Source organism: Cynoglossus semilaevis, chromosome 13, assembly GCF_000523025.1.
Source record: "Cynoglossus semilaevis isolate Cse_v1.0 chromosome 13, Cse_v1.0, whole genome shotgun sequence".
Lineage (NCBI taxonomy): Eukaryota > Metazoa > Chordata > Actinopteri > Pleuronectiformes > Cynoglossidae > Cynoglossus > Cynoglossus semilaevis.
The window spans coordinates 8,713,785-8,735,479 of NC_024319.1; the positions used below are offsets into that span (position 1 = coordinate 8,713,785).

Here is a 21,695-nt window from a genome sequence, read left to right on the forward strand (position 1 = left end):
ATTCTACTAATAATCCTTTAGCTCTTCTGTCTAATTGTATTTTATTTTAACTAACATTTATCTTTCACTAAACAAATGTTGTTTATGTGGCCATTTTAATTTCATATATTATATTAGTATTATACGACTTTGGACTTATCAATGTTGTTTAAAATATTTATTTTTATTTTTGAATGTATTGGTAATTAAATTGTTTGATAGACTTTGGTCCATTTTTACTGACTATACAACAAATTTGAATTATTTTTCCATATTTTAGGGGTTTTGTTTTTTCCATGTGTATTATTATTTTTTTTGCCTTGCTAACTTTTATATTACATTTGAATAACATAAGGGATTTTAATTAATTATTTTACTTCTAGCACCTTTGTAATGTATATTTTTATTATTTATTTAAATAGATTAATTTGTAGTTTTGTAGTTTTTCTATTAATCAATTTATTGATTGAGTTTATTGAGCTTTTTCCAACTTTTTTATTTTAATAGAACTTTCAGAAACGTGGCCTAACTCGGATATCATTAGGATACATTTAGTCTTTTAGTTACACTTGACTTTCTTGGAACTTAGTTTCACCGGTATGTTGATGACACCAGTTTCCTTTACTAGCAATGCGTCAGTGCCTCGTGAGTTAAAGACTGACTCCAACCCTAATTCCTTACGTCACATTACCCAAAATGCACCAGAAATGCAACAATAATTATAAGAGAGGAATTAAACAACAGTATATTACGTATTACACACCGTAAAACACCACGAAGTAAGAGCCGTTGGCCTGTTGGTGTGTTTGCACCGTCAACCCCGGTCCCTGGTGGGAAGGAGAAGTTTAAACACCCCACGTTATGAGTTTATTTACCCCGCGTGTCTGCACCGAGGCGTCCAACCTGCAGACGCACTTGTGTAGAAATAAAAGCCAAGTGGCCAGAGCTGCAGTGGAGTTGGACGTGAGACTAATCAGCTGAGATACACAGGCAGTCAGGTTTAATGTTGAATGTAAACACGGCTCTGCTGTTTATAGACTATGAATAATAAAAGTATTCGCCCACGATGACGCGGCCAAGCTCCACACTCTCTCTGAGTCTGAAACGGTCCATATACAGCGTTGGACACGGGCTGTTTGTCCACTGTCCGAGCCCGGTCTCATTTGTCATGAGTGCTGAGTGGACACATGTGGGACGTGTCACTGACACTGACTGATTTCACAGTGTACAACACATGCTCTCCTCACACACCACAGGATGAGTCATGTGCCACAGAATAGAATAGAACAGAAAACCAATCAGAATCAAACCTTTCATGTGTATATTGCACCACAGCGTCACGTGGTGCATTTTGTTGTCAAATATTCTGATACCATGACGTCATTACAACGGGGGTCAGTATTGTTCTGGGCCGGTAGTGATGGGTTATTGTTATTACTTTCAGTATTACTATTACAGTTCCCCCTGTACGTTTAGAGAGTGTTGTTAAATGATAAATGAATGAAGTATTTCCGGTACTAAAAAGACACTAAATTTATTTGTATAATAAATTAAATTATTTATGCAGAGGTATTTATTAAACAAAAGGATTCCAGTAGTATTTTTATATAAAAGAAAATTATTGGTAATTGGTAATTTTTCTGTTGTAAATTATTGTTTGTATATTTTGCTGTTTGAATATTTAAATAGCAATTATTAAAGCACTCTTTTTAATTCGTGCATTTTTTTTCTATATATCATGTCCTTTTCAAGTGATGCGGAGGCGACGGGGCTAATAATTATTATTATTATTAGCTATATTTATGTTACTCTAACACGGCTGACTTAATCATTTCTAGCTTTTCAGCAATGTTTTGGCTAAATTTTAATCCTCCCTTGATTTGACGCTAAATTGTGACTTGTGACATAATGCTACACTATTTTTAAACAATTCATTAACTACCTAACTATTTATTTTAAGACATTTGAGTTATTTTTTTACCATTGTTTTCTCCTTAAAATGTTACATACAATTAGTTATACAGAATTTACTCTGAAAGTTTCATTTATCTTGTTTTTCCCCATTTGTGCTTATTTTTTATTTTCTTATAACTGCACACGTGTTCGGGTTGTCTGAGTCACTGTGAATATCGAAAATAAAATAAAAATAAACAGAAAACACATTAACAGTAATGACTTAAATGAGGAGAGTTCGAGAGATAAAGAAGTATTGTATGGATTGTATAGACGTGAACAATTGAGCTGAAATGAATGGGTTTATTCTTAAAAAAAAAAAACCTTGAAGGCATCCTGCTCTCTTTGAACTTCCATGTGTCGTGGTAATACCAAAGGCCTGCGGCTGCGCTTCATTGTTGATGCTTTTCGAACAGTGAACGAATAATCGACGAATATTTAGGCGACAAACAATAGTATCTTAAAATTGTACAACCACAAAATGGTGATTTCACGACGACGCGACTCGATTCGCTGATATCCCTATTCTAATTGGACAAACTAGAATTAAAATACAAATAAAAACCTGGGGAAGAAAACGTTAACAACAAAGTATTTACCAACAGTGTTTAAAAAAAACAGATTTGCAAAAAGCCTTGATAATTTAAATGACTATAATTTTAGGCCAAGACACAATTTTACTCCACATTCGTTCAACGTGTGGTCAAACTTGGAACATCTGCCTGTTAGATGATCATTTTATTTAGAATAGGGGTTTTCACTGTTTCCAGGTTAATCACCCTAAAACTGGGGAGCTTGTATTTTACATAAAGCTGCGTATTTTAAGAAACGGGGCCGTGTACAAACCTATCTTGAATTTAAAGTGTAGTAGTTAACTCTACCCAGGTTCATACATTTGTTTTACCTTTTAAAACACAGCAAAAACAATAATCAACAGTAAAATAAATGATGCAAACTATTTTTTAATCAAATCAAGTGAAAAATAAAAATAAAGTCACGACTCTCCTGAAGTACCTCCATGGACCCCCTAGGGGTCGTGGACCCGCCCGCTGTGTAAGGCCTATGTTTTGAAGAAATGATCTGAGGAACAACGTGTCCAACACATGTGGACAGAGAGGATGAAGACAGCTATGACCTGACAGTTTCATGTCCCGGACATGAGAAAGACTGAAGCTCCATTCTGACAGCACCTGGGGTTCAGAGGAGGAGAAGGAGGAGGAACAAGAGGAGGGTGAAGGGGAGGAGGAGGAGGAGGTAGTGCAGGGTTCGAGAGGATGGAGGGGCTGCGGGGGAGTTAGTGGGGGTCTCTCCGGATGCAGGATACTATTTGGTCCTGGTGGGTGTGGGGTGGTTAACAGCTGAGGCTGCAGTAAAACACGACTTAAAAAGCTAAATAAAACTTTCCAAATCTGCACAACAGCGCCCGTTCAGGCACAAAATGGTATTTCTTCATTTTTGTTTGTTTGTTTGGAGACGGTTTGCTCTGCTGGACGTTTTATTTCACCGATGCCTTTGAGTTTGAAAGTTTCTAGTTGTGTCTGAAGTTCACTGTAAGGTTCAGCCTCACATCAACAGAGACACACGACACACGAAGACCTCGTAGTTATTGCTGTGCTTATTTTTGAAAGGCTGACATGAATGCTTTTCTATGTTTTCTTTTTTCCTTTGTTTTATCACAACTTTATTTTATTTTTTAATTTATTGGCCTATTTGTTTTTGCATTACTTTGACTTTTTTAATACTATTTTTAACATAATTTTAACTTTAACTTTACTTAATTTTGGTGACGATGGTATTTTAACACGACTTTTGCTTTATGTCTATTTTAGTCCATGTCCATGTGTTTCATTTTGCATTGCTTTTATTTTCTTACAATAGCTTTATTGTACTATGATTTTATAGCACTAAATATTCTGTTCCGGGTGTTTTGAATGTGTAATAAATAACAAAATCCACCCAAAAGTATAATTTCTATGAACTGTTCACTACTATTTATAATATTTAATTTTCATTGACTTGTATAACGTCGCTCCTCAGGTCTGAAGTAGCAGCACAGTGACAGTGGAGTCACATGCATCCTTGTGTTAAACTGATAGGGGGCGCAATGACACAGGAGAACTAATTACTATAACCTCTGCAGAGAAACCAACAAGGAAGACCTGAAGTGTTCATTACAGAACACTATTAACAACAGTGACCGAAACATTTACTTCAGATCCCTGTTTTACAGCATTTAAATTGATTGATATTTTCTTGTAATTATTTTGTCTTTTTATGGCTTGGTGTGAAATATTTTGCTAAATTTACTATTAGCGTCATCTCTTGTTTATTATTATAACTATTACTGTTGTTATTATGTTCGAAATATTATTATTTCAAATATCTCCGTTACCAACATAGATTTTTATAGTATTTTGGAATATAAACGTTTTTTTGGTTGATATCTCGAAATATTATTATTTCAAATATCTCCCGTTACCAACATAGATTTTTGGTTGATATTTATTGCATATCTATACTTAATATTTTGGTCCAAACAAGCATAATTCCAATTTTAATCTAATATTTTGGAGCTGTGATAGCTTAGCAGGAGCTATTTAACCTAACCTTCACCGTTTTCTTCGCTAACTAGCATACCGTTAACTAACTAAACTATAGCTTTTGTGCTTTATATTCGGACGACTTTTAACTAAATTAACTAGCAACTACTACTAGAATTTTGCTGTGTGTACTTTTATTTCCTTTGCTCCACTTTAAATCACTTTTAGTCACCTTTGAACCGAGTTTCTCCATAGTCTATAACGCAGCTAACATGATATCAACAAATACGTCATTCTTCAAATAGTTTAAAACAACATGGGGGTTGTGTGTCTGCTACAGAAGCCTAGCTGGACATGTTGTGTTACAATTTTGAAAAATAAAACCCCATCCCACCCCTAAACGCACACAAAGAGACTAATTCCATGGGTAAATTCCGTTCAAATAAAGTACAGATTGATCCACATTCCCAGACAGTTGAAGGCTCTGTCGTCTACAGACTGTTTCATCAGTCGGAGCTCCAACTGCGTGCAGTGTTAACGTTGTCTGTCTATTGTTAGGTAAATGTGTGCTGGGAGACTGACAACAACACGGAGCTCCTTTTATGGCACGGACTAATGGTCAAAGCCAAGCAGAGTGGACAGAAGGTGTGTGGAGACCTGGAGCTGGACACTGAAGGTAGTAGTAGAGTAGTAGAGTACTTTTCACTTCATAAAACGCATTAAACTACGGTGTACTGTTACTTTAAGAGCAATCAGTGAGATAGGGATTACAGAACAGACCAAAAATATCCAGGACCAAAAATGTTGTTTATGCACTTGAGAATATTATTCGTCTTTAGCGCAGACAAACACGCTTGGACACGACTGAGCAGACAGTTATTCACGTGATTCGTGGTTATAAAAACAAATAAATTGCGTAGAAATAAGCTAATGACGCAATTACTGTTCTGGGAGAATCAGCATCGTTTTACAACATGAAGGTTCACTATATAATACTAACGTGGTGTTACAGTCTATATTTTTACTGGGCTAACTTGAAAGGATATATCCATAAACCTCCGGAACTATAATTTAATTTAAGTACTTTTTCTATGAATTTCTTTTTACACCCCCCGAAAAATGAAGAACTTAAAATTATTTAAAATGTCAAATATGCCTGAAGTAAAAACATTTTTTTCCACAATTCAACCCAGTAAAAATTCAATAGCAACAAAAATAATAAATATTGTCATTAAAACTCTTTAAGAGACTTTTAGTGCTTACATTAATATCCTAATCACAAGCAATATCAAGGTCATCTTAACCACGTGGAACTCCTTTAAAACTAATAACTATCACTTTACGTTAAGACCCAATCATTTTCGATGGCATTCTAGAACATTCATCTAATCAACTTCAAAAAAAGTTTCATTTTTTAAATTTAATTATAGGGCTTTAATATATTTTAACTTTGGTGTTAATATTTGTATCTATTTTGTATCTTTTGTAGCTAATCTTTTCACATTTCGAAGTAGTTAATAGCTATTTTTTGCATAGTTTCGGTTTATTTTGCATCACGTTAAATTCGTTTTTTACTTTTAGCTATAACTTTTATTTTAAAGAGACATTTGACATTTGTTTGGATTCCTGTAATTACTTTTAACTAGCCTTTAAACGTTTGGCCACACTTAAGCAACGATTGCTCTTGTTTTGCCTCACAGGTTTTTAGTTTGTATTTTTGGCTGACCTTCAACTATTCAGACAGGTTGTAGCATTAAACCTTCTGTCCTCAGTAAAATACAACTACATTACATAAGCTTATATTTATATTGGCAAAGAAAGTGCAGTAGATCTGAAAGGAATAGAGCTTAAAAAAATGTCAGCCGTCGTCAGATTTGTGTTGTCACACTTTCACCACTAGATGGCACTATTCAGCCTCAGTAGCAACGTGCCCTGAAGGCCACAAACTTCACAGAGACTGTAGATTAAATTATAACTATTTTGACTATTACTGGTTCATCACGGGTTTAAAAAAAGTAAAACATTTAATCGAATTTAACCAAACTTCCGGTTCGTCCATTATTGCCCCGAAAAAACCTGAATAAAAGTGACAAGTTCACAGCGCCGTCTCTCAAACATTTATTGTCAAAAACGTGTGACTACTGCAATAAAAATGAGGAAAATAGATAAACTGGATTCAGGTAGTATTTACAATAGTACTTAAATATGAGAACAAATTTTACTTCCTTTCTTAAAAGAGAAAAAAAAAACTGTTGACCAACAGACATAAGTTACATTTGAAACCTGACGATCTGAATCAACCTGGTCAGATTGTTGTTGTTTTTTTATCACAAAACACAAAACTTTAAGAGATGAAATTAAATTATTGGAGTTTAAGGTATTTGGTCGGACGAAATGTGAAGTTAAATTAATTATTTATGTTTAGAAAAATAAAAAAAAATAAAAATGCTATAAATGTTTAATGTATATTATCAGCTCTGGTGTGAAAATATTTAAGTTTTTTGTTTGTTTGTTTGGTTGGCTGGGTTTTTTTTTGTTTGTTTTTTGTTTTTCTTTTTAGATTTCTTTTGCCTGTACTCCGCCATGGTCACGACTTGGCACCAAAGTCCCAATCGATCCTAAGATTCCAGGTTTAATTTCTGGACTCGATCAGAGATGATCTGTGTTCAAAGACCTCGAGGCTGAAAGTTTGATTTGATTTGTTGGATTGTTTTTCGGTTTTTGTTTTTTAAAGATCACACATCCACATCAGAAAAGCCCTGGTGAACGTGTTTCAAACCAGTTCCATCTCCTGTCAACAGGCCGCGTGTTCTGGTTCCAATTAAATGCACAGGAAGGAAGGAACCGTGTGCGTAAAAAGCAGAGCCCATCTGGCGTCAAAGGAGAAAAAAAAGTCTCATATTATAATAAATTATCGCAGAGTTTCTGAGGAATTGAAGCTGGTCCGTGTCCCACTCGTCACCTCCTGTCCTCTTGTCCCCACGCTAACTGGAGCCCTTGAACTTATTAACGACTTTCTTCTCCTTAACGCGTCGGTTCTGGAACCAGATAGTCACTTGTCTCTCTGTCAGATTGGTCTGCGCTGATATCCGTCTCCTCTTGTCCTTGGTGATGAATTTATTGGTGACGTACTCCCTCTCCAGCTCCTTCAGCTGCACCTTGGTGTAGGGCACACGCTTCTTCCTCCCACGGCGGATGGAGCTGTCTCCCCCAGATATGGACTCTAGAAAAAAATATATATAATATTTTAATCTGAAGACACATTTTTTACTTTTATTTATTTTTAATATACGCAGTAATATAGACACTTGTGCAAATTGCAAATTTATTTTTGAAAGGGTGGCCATTTTTTTAACCTTGTAACAAGGATTTCCACAGAATCAACATATGAATTCATGTCATCAGGGATGAGAAGATCAAATTAAATGACTGAAGTGAATAATGTCTGCTGGAAACTCTGGAGAAACAGCATTTGACTGCTGTGCTGCACACGTCAACTCCAAGTGTGAATATTTATAAATCCAATTTAACAAAAACAAAAAATTCTTATGACCATGTAATTTTATCTTTATATATATTATAGTTTTTTTATTTGTATTTATTTTGTTTTCTTCTTTGTGTAATGTCAATTCACAACCTTTTGTTTACAATAAATATGTTTGATCCTGTTGTGATCTTAAAACCGTGTTTCATTCACTTCCATATTATTATTATTATTATTATTGTTATTATTATTATAAACCAGTATGTCCAGTATTTACCCTGTAGCGAGGATTTCCACAGTGGATTTGACTGTGGCTGCTCCTTGCTGCAGTAAACTTGACCGCTCCAGCCGTTGGTGATGGCCCACGGCTGGTAGGAGGGCTCCATGGGCAGCAGGGACTCGTGTCTGGGCTCGGTCGGAGCCGCACTGAGCGCCGGCACCACGGGCACGTCCAGGTAACTGGGCTGATACGGGGCGGAGGAGTAACCCTGGTAGAAGGCGAATTCTTTGGCCCTGCTGGAGAACTCCTCTCCTGACACTTGTGAGTCCATGTATTTGTCGCCGTAGCCGGAGGACTGCGCACAAGCCTTGACGCTCCCGTGTGACATCCGGCACGGGTAACTGTAGGTGCTGCCAAAATATCCGTAGGGCAGAGAGGCGTTGGGCGAGCTCTGGGTGGCGGAACAGGGGCTGCACTGTTTGCCAGGCTCCCCCATGCCAGAGGCTGGCACCTCGCTGGAGGTGTAGGTGGTGCTGGGCGCCAGCGAGGTCGGATGCGCCAACAGATTCCTGCACTGGTTCGCGGCGAAGTTGCCTCCAGTGAATCCGTCCATGTTCTTGCTCCTGTCCTCCAAAGCGTTGTCGTAGAGGAACATCACCGGGTCAACCCAGTGCGAGTGCAGCAGCAGTGAGGCGGTCATAGCATGTCCTACACATGAGACGACCAGCCCTTTTTCAAAACGCACTCGAATGAGCGGAGACAGGAGCTCCGGCGGAGTAACGATAACCAACGCACACCACACATCGTGAGGTTATTGGCCAGGGCCAAGCACGTGATATGCAAAGGAGACGATAAAAGTGCAGACTTCAGATAAAACACATCAAGCCGAGTGTGTGTGTGTGTGTGTGGGTGTGTGTGTGTGTGGGTGTGTGTGTGTGTGTGGATGTGTGTGTGTGTGTGTGGATGTGTGTGTGTGTGTGTGGGTGTGTGTGTGTGTGTGGGTGTGTGTGTGTGTGGGTGTGTGTGTGTGTGGGTGTGTGTGTGTGTGGATGTGTGTGTGTGTGTAAGCAGAACATCCTGTGTATTTTTTTCCATCATTTTTTGAGGCTGAACGTGGAACAGAGTAACAGCTGTGATGTGGCGACCATCCCCAAAGATAACATGTTGCTGTGATTATAGTTATACAGTTATATACACGACGTAAGAACAGAATTAATTTGATTTGTTTTTATTGTCAACGCACATGGTGCGTAATTACGCACAGGGCAAGGTTGTTATTACGCCTCCAAATGGTTATTTAAGCAGAACAAATATGTGAAATGGTGTTACAAAAAATTGTCTTCAATTTAAAATGTTTAAAATGTGAGGAAATACAAACAAAGACGCTACAGGTTTAAAAACACGACGGACAGATTTAATTTTTAACTTTGCGCCACGGAGATGCCGCAAACCATTTGAACGGAATTTGTGCTAAAATTCAATACATATCCTTTTAAAATTTACAAAATAAATCGATTTAATTCTGATCGTATTAAATACGATGTGGAATCTATTCTGTGTTTCTAAAAGAACCAGAGCCGGACACTGAAGGCTTTGACTCAGGTCCGAGGCCAAAGGTCAAGTTGAACGTTTCAGCCTGGACAAAAACAGCAAAAACGGGGCGTTTGTTTTAAAAAAAGAACAGAGAGAAAACACTGACAGCTGAGACCAAGAAGAGGATTCGAACCAAAGTCTGAACATTTGGGTTTTTCTTTACGACGGTGTTGTATTTTTTTTTAAATATTTGTCAATTGAATGTGAAAAAGATCACAGTTGAAACGGTTCCATCGACAATTGCACTTTTTTCTGCATAAATATATATTCTGGGGTATTTTTTTTTTACGTTAATGTCTCTTTCTTTTCTTTCTACTTGTGTAAAATGCGTACTGTTTGTATTTAGGAATAATCTTATATTCTACCAATTAAACAAAACTAATTTAACGTCTAAACATCCTCCCATTTAACCCCCCCTCAGTAGATACCCAGAGGAATGTCCTCCAACTAAACGTGGGCACATTTTTATTTTTAATGGCGTTTTCCCACCTTTTGAGGCTGTAAATCTTTATGGCCCAAGTTCATAGCTGTTAGTCAGGAGTGGGGGAGAAGTGGTCTGTCCACTCCAGGCCAAACAACCTCCATCCTGAATACCACTGTGTTCAGGAGTAGTTTTATTTACAAACTAAAAAACTATATTTGAATAAAAATATCAAACTTTTTAAAATATACATTTAATACTACTATTAAAGAGTGTTGTCCACGGCGCCTTGTTTAAACATTAAACGCTGTCATTTTAATACTGGTTCAACAGCTATGGCTCATTCTATGGTTTAGAAACTTCCATATGATTTTTTAATTCGTGAACTCATTAGTTAATATAATTAAACAGACACCGATCTTAACAAAACACATATTTATATTATGTTCAATCTCAGTTTTGTCAGTTTATCATTAGAATATCCGGTAGATTCATACAAAACCACGTGACCGTGGGTACAAATACACATTTAATTATTCCAACATGTCATTGAAGTAATCAAACAATAAGCCGAATTCAAGACAAACGTGAGTGAAACATTTTGCGCATTTGATTCAAACCTCAGAAACCGTTTGTGATTATTTTAAAACGTTAAGATCGAATATTTTAACAAAACAACAACGGGATTCGGTGTATCGAAAGCGGGGCAGGAAATAACTCACTGTGTAAGCTTAAAATGCAAAATATAAATAAAAAACAAAAAAAAAGTTTTATGAACAGTGTACGAAAAACTATTTCTGATTTAAAACACCTGAATTAAATTATTCTACAAAACAACAGACGCCAGGTTTCATCACAGAGGTAAAAAAAAAAAGACAAATCAGACTATTGGATTATACAAATGAGGAGGTCTGACATGCACATGATGTCAGTGTGTGTGTGTGTGTGTGTGTGTGTGTGTGTGTGTGTGTGTGTGTGTGTGTGTGTGTGTGTGTGTGTGCTGCAGGCCTCCCAGACCAAAGCTCTGTTCTGTTTGCAGGACCTATCAAGCAGATGACAACACAGCTCTCAGACTCCAGTGCTTAATGGACTTTTTATGACTCAGTCCTGTGATCGCATGACCTGTGGCACCTGTGGCCCCTCAGTGGCTCCTGACAGAACACACCAGAAACTCACCGCCCTCTTAATCTGCCCAAAAGTGGGACAGAAGGAGGAAGAGTCCCAGATCTCTGTGTTCAGACCCTGAGCCGCGGCCCCGACGCTGGTGGATTTGTCCGTTTTGGGGGGTGGGGAGGTACCTACAGGCCGAACCACTGATAACTGTGGTTTGTACATTTTGCATGCACATTAATTTTAATTTTAAAGTTTCCTACCTAAGCAGGTCGAGAGGATTCCAGCGGCTGTGTCTGTGGATTCCCACCCTGCTGATCCAGGCTGATCCTGGAGGGAAATGAGTCTGAGCAGATTTTTATCTCCTCTATTGAACCAGTGGGACACGACGTGCAGAGCAGAACATTTGGGAGCCATTTAGCAAAGCAGTGCGTGTCCAAAAACGCACGGTTTTAAAGATTTTTAACTGCTCTGTTTTCCTCAGTGAGGCCGTGGGTAAGTAGTTATTTACGCCGTATCCGCACAAAAGTTGCGGCGCAACTGAGTTTAGGCAGTTTGGAGACGAGGGCAATTAGTAAGTGTAACTTAGACTGGATTAAAAGAAGATGCTATTCAAATAATGTAAAATAAAGTGAAATTTGTTTTACAACTTTTATTCTTTAGGCAAACGCCCCCACAAAAAAACTATTGTTTAAGTCACTAAAAGTTTTTGCTAAACATGAACCTAATATTTCCACATAACTGACTATGGCTAAAGATGAGTGTGAATGTGTGTGAATGTGGCCCTGCATTGGACCAGAGTGACCTCACCATCAATGACCGTATCTGTGGTTGGCACCAGCTCCCCCAGGAGAACTAAAAAAAAACAATAAAAAAAGGTGAATAGAATTGTCTAGCCATAAAAAAGCAAAGAAAAAAAAAACACAAACAAAAGAAGTCATACAATATACTAACAAACTCCAAAAACTGCTACACTTCTACTGATCTAAAGGCATCTCCATCCCAAATAAAAAAATGCTCACAGGTTGGTCAGATGTGGCCAATGAAAATTTGAGTGTGGCACAAAAAGAACTTTCCCGACTACCTTTAGTCTTACTGGAGCTAATAAATGCGTCCAAAACACATTATTTTCTGAGCTTTGGCCTCAACTTTTCTTTGGTAAAAAGGACAATATGAACCTTACAGATTAGACAAACCACTGGAGTTGAAGTACACATGTAAAGCAGCCACAGTCAATTTTTCTTTTTTCTTTTATATTGAAATATTCAGCTTCTCTTCCGTAAACAAATATACTTGTGTGGCCACAGGGGCCCAACTCTCCACTGGGGGTGCTATTCCTTATGTAAACAACATTTCATTTCAAAGGTGATAGCGGTCACCCTCTGGGGCACCACTGGTCATATTTACCTTTTCTTTCCCAAGAAACAAGTTTCTCCTGACTGGGGGGCCATATTGTCTGACTCCCATCTTCATCATGAAGCTCAACTCTGTAACGAAACCAATTTCACATGAACCAAATATTAGTTTCGCTCCTCCTGTTGTTTACAGTCTGGTTATTTATTTATTTATACTGTGTGGTGAGTACAACCTGTAAGTTTAAGCAAAAATAAGGCATTCATCAAGGCAGAACAAGGATGCAACAACACCTGGGAGTTCAAAGGTCAGACACATTCAGCAGTAGTTTCTACCTTTGGTCTTTACAGTGAGATTCCTTTCAAGATTCTGTCCAATTATTAATAGACGGCACAAGGTGACGAGAGCCAATAGGGTTTGAGTGAACAACTCAGCTAAAAGGGTTCAAATAAATATTGAATTTTCTCCAGTGTTGCAGCTTCTTTGGGTCAAATACTGTGTATAGTTCAACATAAAATGACCAAACCACATTTTAACCACTTTTGTCTGCTCTTCTTTTAGAGTTATTACGTGTTTTGCTTGGTCTGAAACAAGGTTTAAACACTGGAGTGTTTCACACACACCTGGGTTATTCTGAGGCTGAAATAAGTTTCTTTCCTATGATTCAGATTGCTATTTTGGCATTTCAGGATTTTGCAGAAACAATTGTTTCTGTATAACAAGGAACATGTTGAAGGGTTTCCATTATAAAGCAACTACTAACTGTTAGTCTTATTTTGGGCTCTGTAAAAAAAAATAAAAAAAAATCAAGGAACAGTTAAGAACAACAGACAACATCATTTTCTTACCTCCACACAATTTAGAACAACATGGACCAAGTAGCATTAAGAGCGGGTGCTGTTTAAGAGCAGTAAATGATATTTACACAGAGTACTTCCCCATTTGTTTTTGTTTTTTATTTCCTAACAGGGTTTTGTACGAGATGGTTGTGTTAAAGTAACAGTTCAGGTTCAAGAAAAAAATAACATGAAACAAACAAACAAAAAAAAAGTCTAAATGAAGAAATGACAAACAGATAAATACAGAGACTAAGGTGTTCAGTCTGGACACACAGATATAATAATTTCAGATCACAGATTTCCACGATTGTTCGCATCATCACTAAAGCAGTCTGTCAGAATTTCTGAATCCTCATCTAGCTCTCTGACAACTCGCTTATCTATCAAATCTGAGTGGAGTGTTTATCCTACAAAGATCACACAGAAAAAGATCAATTCTGATGGGAGAGAAGTGCTCACAGTATCTGCTGCTCATTACAGCTCTTCATCATTCACAACTTTGACCAATAAGAGATTTAAAAAAAAATGAAAAAGAAAGAAAGTTCCCAGGGTGATGGGCACCCTAACTTCACCACTACAGTCCTGAGCAGGGACAGGTCTCAGAGGAGGCTGCCGTTACTGGCTGTCCTCCTCACGCAGGAACTGGAAAACGGAGGAGAAATCTTTATTGGCATAACCACGTGCACACATCATACGGTAGATCTGGTGAGCTAAGGAGCCCAGGGGGACGGGACTTTTTGTGTTTGTGGCCGTGTTCTGTGCGAGCCCCAGGTCCTAAAAGAGAAAAGCAAACATACATTAAAAAAAGACTTATGGAGCTGATGATTAAAACTTTTAAGGCAACAAACCACCCGTTGACATACCGACCATTTGTCAAAATGTGGGATTTTTTTCTCTTCATTTTTTTTTCCATAAACGTGCAGCTAAGCTATGGTTCACTGCGTTGGTACATATCCGTGTAACCAGACAAACTTTTATTCAACAGTCACTCAAGTGTAGGTTGTGGGCAACATTTGACTCCATGTTTTAAAAAAATGATTACATTATGAAAGCAAGTAACAGTTTTGGTTCTAAAACATTGAGGCGACCTACATTGGTGTGGACAAACCTAGAGATGAAATCTCTGTGGAAACACTAACCCTAAAGACTGAAACGGCAGCCGAGGAAATGGAGTGTAAAATGACTTTAAACGGACCTTAGCCATCAGCTGAGTGCCGAAGCCTCCCTGGTAGTTATTTCCAGAGGGAACTCCCTCCATAACTCCTGGTACGGGGTTGTAGGTGTCACTGGACCAGCACCGACCCGAACTCATGTTCAGGATCTTGGCCAAAAGTTTGGGATCGAGACCGAGTCTGTGGGGGAAAAAAAACATTTTATTTGCTTTTTAATTTTTTTTAATTGAAAAAATGCATTTATAAATGTTGATTTCCAATAGAGTTCACCTGATCCCCAAGTTCATCGTCTCTGAAGTACCGATCATTCCAATGGCTAAGAGCATGTTGTTGCATATCTTAGCAGCCTGCCAGAGTTAAACAAACATTAGCATACATTATCCACAAAAAAGAGATGAATATTGACTTTATTCACACAGGAAGAGGTAAAAAAAAAAGAGACTACTGCTATCATTACATACAACATCCACAACATTATTTCAGACCTGTCCAGTTCCGACTTGACCGCAGTACACGACGTTAGCTCCCATGCAGCTGAGCAGTTCTTTGGCCGCAGTAAATTCCTCCTCTGCTCCTCCAACCATAAAAGTCAGTTTGGCAGAACTGGCAGCACCAACACCTGGGAATAAGAACAAAACGGTTTCTTAGAGTAAACCAGATGGAAGTGACAGCTGGAAGTGAACATCACAAGGTTTACTTCGAGTATCTATGCTTCCAGTGAGTATAACTTGGCCCAATGATTAGCACATTTATTTTTACACAATATACTGTGAAACACTTTTGGTTGTCTTGAGTGCATATCATTTAAATGGCCATAAAAGAGAAATGAATGTACAGTACCATTACATTTATAATGTTCAATGACTGCAGGTCAGTGACTGCACACAGCAGTGAAGCATAGGTTTCCAAAGTGTGGGGCGGATCCCAATGGGGGGCATGAATCTAAACGCTATTTCAACAGCAAAATTATGTATGTTCTATGTATGTTATAGTATGTTCAGATTTTAATTATTGTCAAAAGAGGAAACACCAAAATTTAATGATTTAAATTACAATTAAACTAACACTCAATGACAGAACCCTGTGATACACCATAGGTGCTCCTTCTGACCACTAACACTATCATCAACCTGTACTGACCTCACTTTCCCCAACTACTTTCCTCTGCTGCAGCTCCAACTGTGAGCATGCTTAGTAAAAATACTTTTAATATGAAACCGGATAAATAAATAATAATAAACAGACATGTTTTTAATGCATTGGCTTCTGTTTCATAGTAATCACTCTGAAATCATAAAAATGAGTACATGACAAATGTATCCAATAAAACATTTAAATATTAATAACGTCTTGTACTTTGGCAGAAATAGGACAACTGGCTCTTTCCGTCGGCTCACACGGAGCTGTGTTATTAAAAACTCTGTCTCCATTTAGAAAACAGCTGTTCTGAATCCATCTAAACATTTGACTTTGATTTCATACAGGGTTAAAAACTGAGTCACACCATAACCAGGTGTCAGGCACATGGTTACCAAGAAGTTAATCAACATTCTGCTATAAATAGTTAGCGTGTGAAGCTGATAATGAAAGACAAAAACAAATATAGTTATGCATGGTAAACCAGTAAATCTGCTACATGGACAGATTACCATCTTAGACTTTACAGCCACTCCTCTGTGGTGGACATACACACGCCAGGAGTGATTCACTGAAGACAAAGCTTTGATATGAAATCATTAATCAAGGTTTCTGTGTAGGTACTCAGTGATCCAGGTCATTTTATCCTACAATAGTTACAATGAGGGCAACTGGACAGAGTAGAGGGACTAACCTCCCAGTAGTCAGTCAGAACTGAAGGTGAGGCGAGACGTCTTCAAAAAATAAATAAATAAAAATAATCTATCCAGTTGCCCTTGATGTAAATATTTTTGGATTTATCAAGGTACATACACAAGTGCATATACATACAAACACACATGTACATACATATATAAAATATATGTATATATACTAACAATTGACAATGTCATAGAACAGCAACACGGCCACCACTACAGCTCTGAGGACAACCACTTAACCCATATTTAAGTTCCCTTTCAGTTCTCTTAAAAAAACAAAACAAAAAAACCCTGTAAAAAAACAAAATAAAAACTGTCAGAAAGACCCATGCAGCAGCCATTTGACAAACACAACATATGGTGAAGTAACGGTTATTAAATAGAAAACTACAATCACTTCCAGTTAAGACAAATTCCTCAGTGAATTCTTCACTGCAAAAATCACAGTGGTTTTTATTTGATGGATTTCAGAGTCTCTGGAGAAAGACTCTAAGATGACCAATATGTCTTTACTCCTACTCCACACACACACATCCTGTCTCAATTACATCTCCACCGCCGTGTTTGCCTTTGTGTCTGAACTAACCGCACAGAGCGGAGCAGCCACTGCTGGGCCACTGTGCTTCCCTTTTGATTTGTGCCCGACCACAAGACAGAGTGACATGTTCAAAAAGTTTCATTTGGGAGCAAACGTCGGGTGATTGATGTGACACAGTAAAGAATGACACCATTTAAACTGCAGGAATACCACACACACACACACACACACACACACACACAAGTTGATACAGACCTACGGAGACAGCAGAACAACTTTAATCTGCGTTCACTAGCACAGGGCGGAAGTGTGTGTAAATCATTACTAATCTCGAGGGCCAGACCATAAAATGGACCGACTTCCATTCAAACAGAGTGGCTTTTCTAACATATGGGCCCAGTTCAATCAACTTCAACATGGACCCCCAAGACGGTGCCTGGAAAGACCCCCGATGAGTACAGTTAACAGTCGGAAACATTTGCGTAGACAAACGTAGGTACATGAACATACCGGCCTCACACAACACCTCCCTGGGTCACTTAAAACTAATTAGGTTGCACAGACGTCAGAATTTCACAGTGTCCAATTTCAATAATTACAACGTGTTGAAAGTTTGTGACCATCTGCATCGATCATTGAGCTGTGCTCCATTTACTTTATCAGGTTTTTAATGTAATGAACTATTTGGAAATTAAGGCATTAAACTAATGTTTAAGGAAACTGGAAACCTCTTAACTAAATAAAGAAACTTTGCTACAGGTTTTGATCTCACTCCTGTGTTGTGTAAGTGACATTTGTGAAACCTGGAGGAAATCCATGTCCTATATTGACATTTACATCGACATTTAAGCGAAGTTTGCGGTGCCTCCAGTCAGGCGTTCCTCTGTGTTACTAAGGAATTGTCACATTCGTTCATAGAATTTAAATTACTAATATACAATGAGTGTTTGCAAGAACATAAAAAGAGGATTGTAAAAGCTTCTGCCGAGTTTCTGTTTGGCTGTCACAGACACAGCCTTATTAACTTCTCAGCCTCAGGTTGCTCTTGATAGAAGTGTGTATTGGCAAGAACCTGGCGATACGATATGATGTATCATGATACAAGGGCAATGATACGATTTATTGAGGTATTCAGACTAACCTATTTGTATTACTTTTTTATTTCCTAATTGACTGAGAATCTATAAGATAATTTATCAGGAATTGAATCAATAAGTAAAATCAATAATGGGGAATTTTTATCAATCATCTAATGTTAACTGAAGAAAAACACATGCTCTCCTATATGATTCCTATATGTACAGGAACAGTGAAGCGTATTCCACAAGTCATTTCAGCCCCAAGAAACTACAAAGTGTTCTCTTTTTTCCTCCGTACTGAGTGACTTTCAACAACACAGCAGTATGTGTTAAAATCAGACCAAAAGGATCCTCAAAGAAAACGAAGCAGTTTGAATATGTTTTGTGCCAAAAGATAAATTCCATAGGCAGCAGCCATAAAGACAAGGATGTGACTATTTGCCCTGGAAATGATCCAGAATGCCCTTCAGACATTTCACAATGTCAAAACGCCCTGACATCGAGTAAAAAACATCTTCTACTATAGTAGCAGCAACATATGCAGTTTAAAAAAAAAAAGGTAATGAATGTATGTTTTTAAAATGTACCTCCTGATACAGGGGCATCCATAAAAACTGCACCCATCTTCTCTGCTGCTCCAGCCATGTCCTTTGAAACTGAAGGGTCGATGGTGCTGGAGTCAATGAGGAGGGAGCCTTTCTTCACCTTTCTGTAGGTAAATTTATGAGTACATACCAGAACAACGTAATATCACGTACTTTATCCATGACAAAAGAGGAAAGAGAAAGTTACTTGAGGATGCCATTTGGTCCTGTGTACACATCAACGACATTAGGACTGGACGGGAGCATCGTAATTATACGGTCAACCTTATCGGCAACGTCAGCAGGATTATCTACAATCTGGGAAAATGCACAGGAATCACAGAGATAAAAAAAACAAAAACAAAACATAGAAATAAAAACAAAACTTGTCAGTAAAACATGACTTTTACTGTCCGACCTGGGCTCCCAGCTCTTGTACTTCTTTGCAGGATTCTGGAAACACATCTGTTGCAATAATCGGATACCCGTTCTTCAGCAAGTTCTTTGCCATGGGGTTTCCCATATTGCCCAGACCAATAAAGCCCACAGGTGTCTTAGAGGCCATAGACCTAGTGGAGACTACAACAACCCAGGGCAAGAGATGTCATACTCCAACAGATCATCTGTCATTAAAATACATGTATGTAATAAGAGAGTAAACGCTGAGTGATGCTGCAAGGATTTCTAGACATTCCCTCCCCTAGAGAGAGAGTGTAAGACAAGCTACAAACTGTTTTGAGGTGTCACTGTTAAAGTGGCAACTGTGTGTAGATTATTTACCTTCAATCATAAACTTCTCTGATGGTTCTGAAACACCATGAGACTGCAACTTTGCCATGTTCATTATATAAACATGACAACATTATAACATGATTGCAGTTCCTACATTTTGTTTACCACAGAACTTGAAAATTACTTCAGCAGAGGTAGCGGATGAGCCACAGCTGCATTTTTTTTACTATTATATCAGAAACCTTGACATAGGTGTTGTTTCCAGCTACTTTTAAAGAACATTGTCTTTCAATAGGTCAAGTCTTTTCACTTTAATGATGAAGACTTTACAAATTCATTTAGAACATAATGAATGCATTTTGATCATTAGGGTAATTAAATGTAATCGACAAGGTCGGAGCATATTTCTTTCTTTCTCACATTTGGCGCATTTCAAGTAACACTATTCTTTGTCATAATAACACTTTCTCACATCACATAGCTTTACTAGTGTATCTAAACAGTAAAAACAACAATTTTACACTATAATTGAATTCAATATTAGAAACACAAAAATAGATTAATATAATATGCGTGCTGATTCACATACCATTTGAAAGCCCGATAAAAACTATTTAGGACATTTCAACAAACAGGGGAAGTTTTCATTTCAACAAACACTTGAAAATTTTCTTTTTCAAATGTGGAAGGTGACTGTGTTCTGTAGGACACGGGGACATTGACGTTACATAATCAGCCCTAACTAAAAACAGGAGGGATAGACTAACGAAGGGCTGAGTTTCTAAATCTGGTTGGTACACGTTAAGAATTTAGTGTGGAAAAAGATTAACCGTGAGATTTTTGACACAAGACATTCGATTTATACATATGTTAACTGGAGGTCCCAGCAACAGCATTCCACAAAGCAACAATTTAGCCAAACATTTCTTTAAACATGTTACCTAAACACTTTTAATGTGAATACATTTTCAATGGGAACTGCTTAAGTTCATACAAAATACCTTTACGGTCTGGAATATCGCGAGTGTGGCGTTTAAAACGGCTTACCAAAGACAAAGTCAACATTCTTGCTACACCTCCCCACTAGATACCGAGAACCTCTCAGTACCGCGGCCATGCTTCTTTCCTCCTGAGTCTACGTATGACGCAAGGATACGTCATCTAATGACAGTTGGTTTGTTCAATTAGGGAGCAGAACGCGCAGCACGACATCTCCCTTTCAGCCAATGAAGTGGATGGGCGTACTTGTCACGTAGAACTGCCCTTGAAGGTTGTAGTACGCGTGCGCACAACATTTATCCAATATTTAACACATAACAGGTTTGTCATTTTAACAGAAAGTCCTTCTAGAAATAGTTTGAGTATGTATGTAGTATTTTTTCTTATAAAACCTAATATTGTTTTTTTATATTCTAACTGGATTTAAAAATTAAAATAAAAAATATTTTTATTATGGACACACTCCCAATAAGCTCAACAACGTTTGGCATTTGGCTACAAATTTAGGTCATGATAAATAAATGAATAACAAAATAAAATGCCTTTTCATATTTTTCTGACCAAAACCTGCAAGTAAATGCAACAGGCTCAACAGTTTCTTCTAGCGGCTTTATAACTTGTTAAACCAAGATGTGTTTGACCGTTACTTTTATCTTGTCTGAAAGTAGTTAATGTTTCATTGCACAAAAACATTTTGAGAACTCATACAGTTGAAAGCTGTACGATAGGGTTTATTTTTATAGTTTATAGTATAGTTTTGTTAGTGTTCACAAGTATCACACAATATCTTTTGAATCATATCTCTTTTGCTATTCTCTCGAGTTTTCTTATAACATATCTCGACACTCGAAAAACTAAATTTTTTTGAATCATATCTCTTTTGCTATTCTCTCAAGTTTTCTTATAACAAAGCAACATTTTTATAATTTCTCGAAAAACTCATTTTTTAAAAAAGGTTAAGAGTCACAGCATATACTAAATATATTCATATATATAGTCAATCTTTTTTTTCCAAGACTTTGTGTTTCACGTATAAGGTATTAGACTTGTACACTAATCATTTCAAAATCACCACGTAACTGACTTAAACAGGACACAGTCCCATACATAATTTACATGATAAATTCCCATTTTTTTGCTTTCTGTTTATTTTTGCTCTTTAAATTTGTGGGATTCCCGTTTGGTCGTTTACGGAAATGACGTAATGTTGTTGTTCCAGGAAGCGGACTGGGGAAAGCACTGAACTGCGTCAACGACTGTT

General features: G+C 37.6%; 2 protein-coding genes across 3 annotated transcripts; both read right to left on the minus strand.

Annotated features, from left to right (window-relative positions):
- Nucleotides 1–7,025: 7,025 nt before the first annotated feature.
- Nucleotides 7,026–9,088, minus strand: hoxa13b (homeobox A13b). The gene is made up of 2 exons (XM_008323386.3): nucleotides 8,234–9,088; nucleotides 7,026–7,695 (listed from the first exon to the last, which is right to left on the minus strand). Exons 1-2 carry the CDS (start codon nucleotides 8,874–8,876, stop codon nucleotides 7,457–7,459), a joined length of 882 nt encoding a protein of 293 aa, XP_008321608.1. The 5' UTR covers nucleotides 8,877–9,088; the 3' UTR covers nucleotides 7,026–7,456.
- Nucleotides 9,089–13,584: 4,496 nt separating this feature from the next.
- On the minus strand, nucleotides 13,585–20,640 carry hibadhb (3-hydroxyisobutyrate dehydrogenase b). Of its 2 annotated transcripts, none has more exons than XM_008323385.3 (8): nucleotides 20,483–20,640; nucleotides 19,122–19,282; nucleotides 18,912–19,021; nucleotides 18,707–18,828; nucleotides 15,150–15,283; nucleotides 14,935–15,011; nucleotides 14,688–14,844; nucleotides 13,585–14,266 (listed from the first exon to the last, which is right to left on the minus strand). In XM_008323385.3, exons 1-8 carry the CDS (start codon nucleotides 20,550–20,552, stop codon nucleotides 14,108–14,110), a joined length of 990 nt encoding a protein of 329 aa, XP_008321607.1. In that variant the 5' UTR covers nucleotides 20,553–20,640; the 3' UTR covers nucleotides 13,585–14,107. The 2 variants fall into 2 exon arrangements, with proteins under 2 accessions (XP_008321607.1, XP_024917137.1); XM_025061369.1 differs by having other exon boundaries at nucleotides 20,437–20,547.
- Between the last annotated feature and the right edge of the window lie 1,055 nt (nucleotides 20,641–21,695).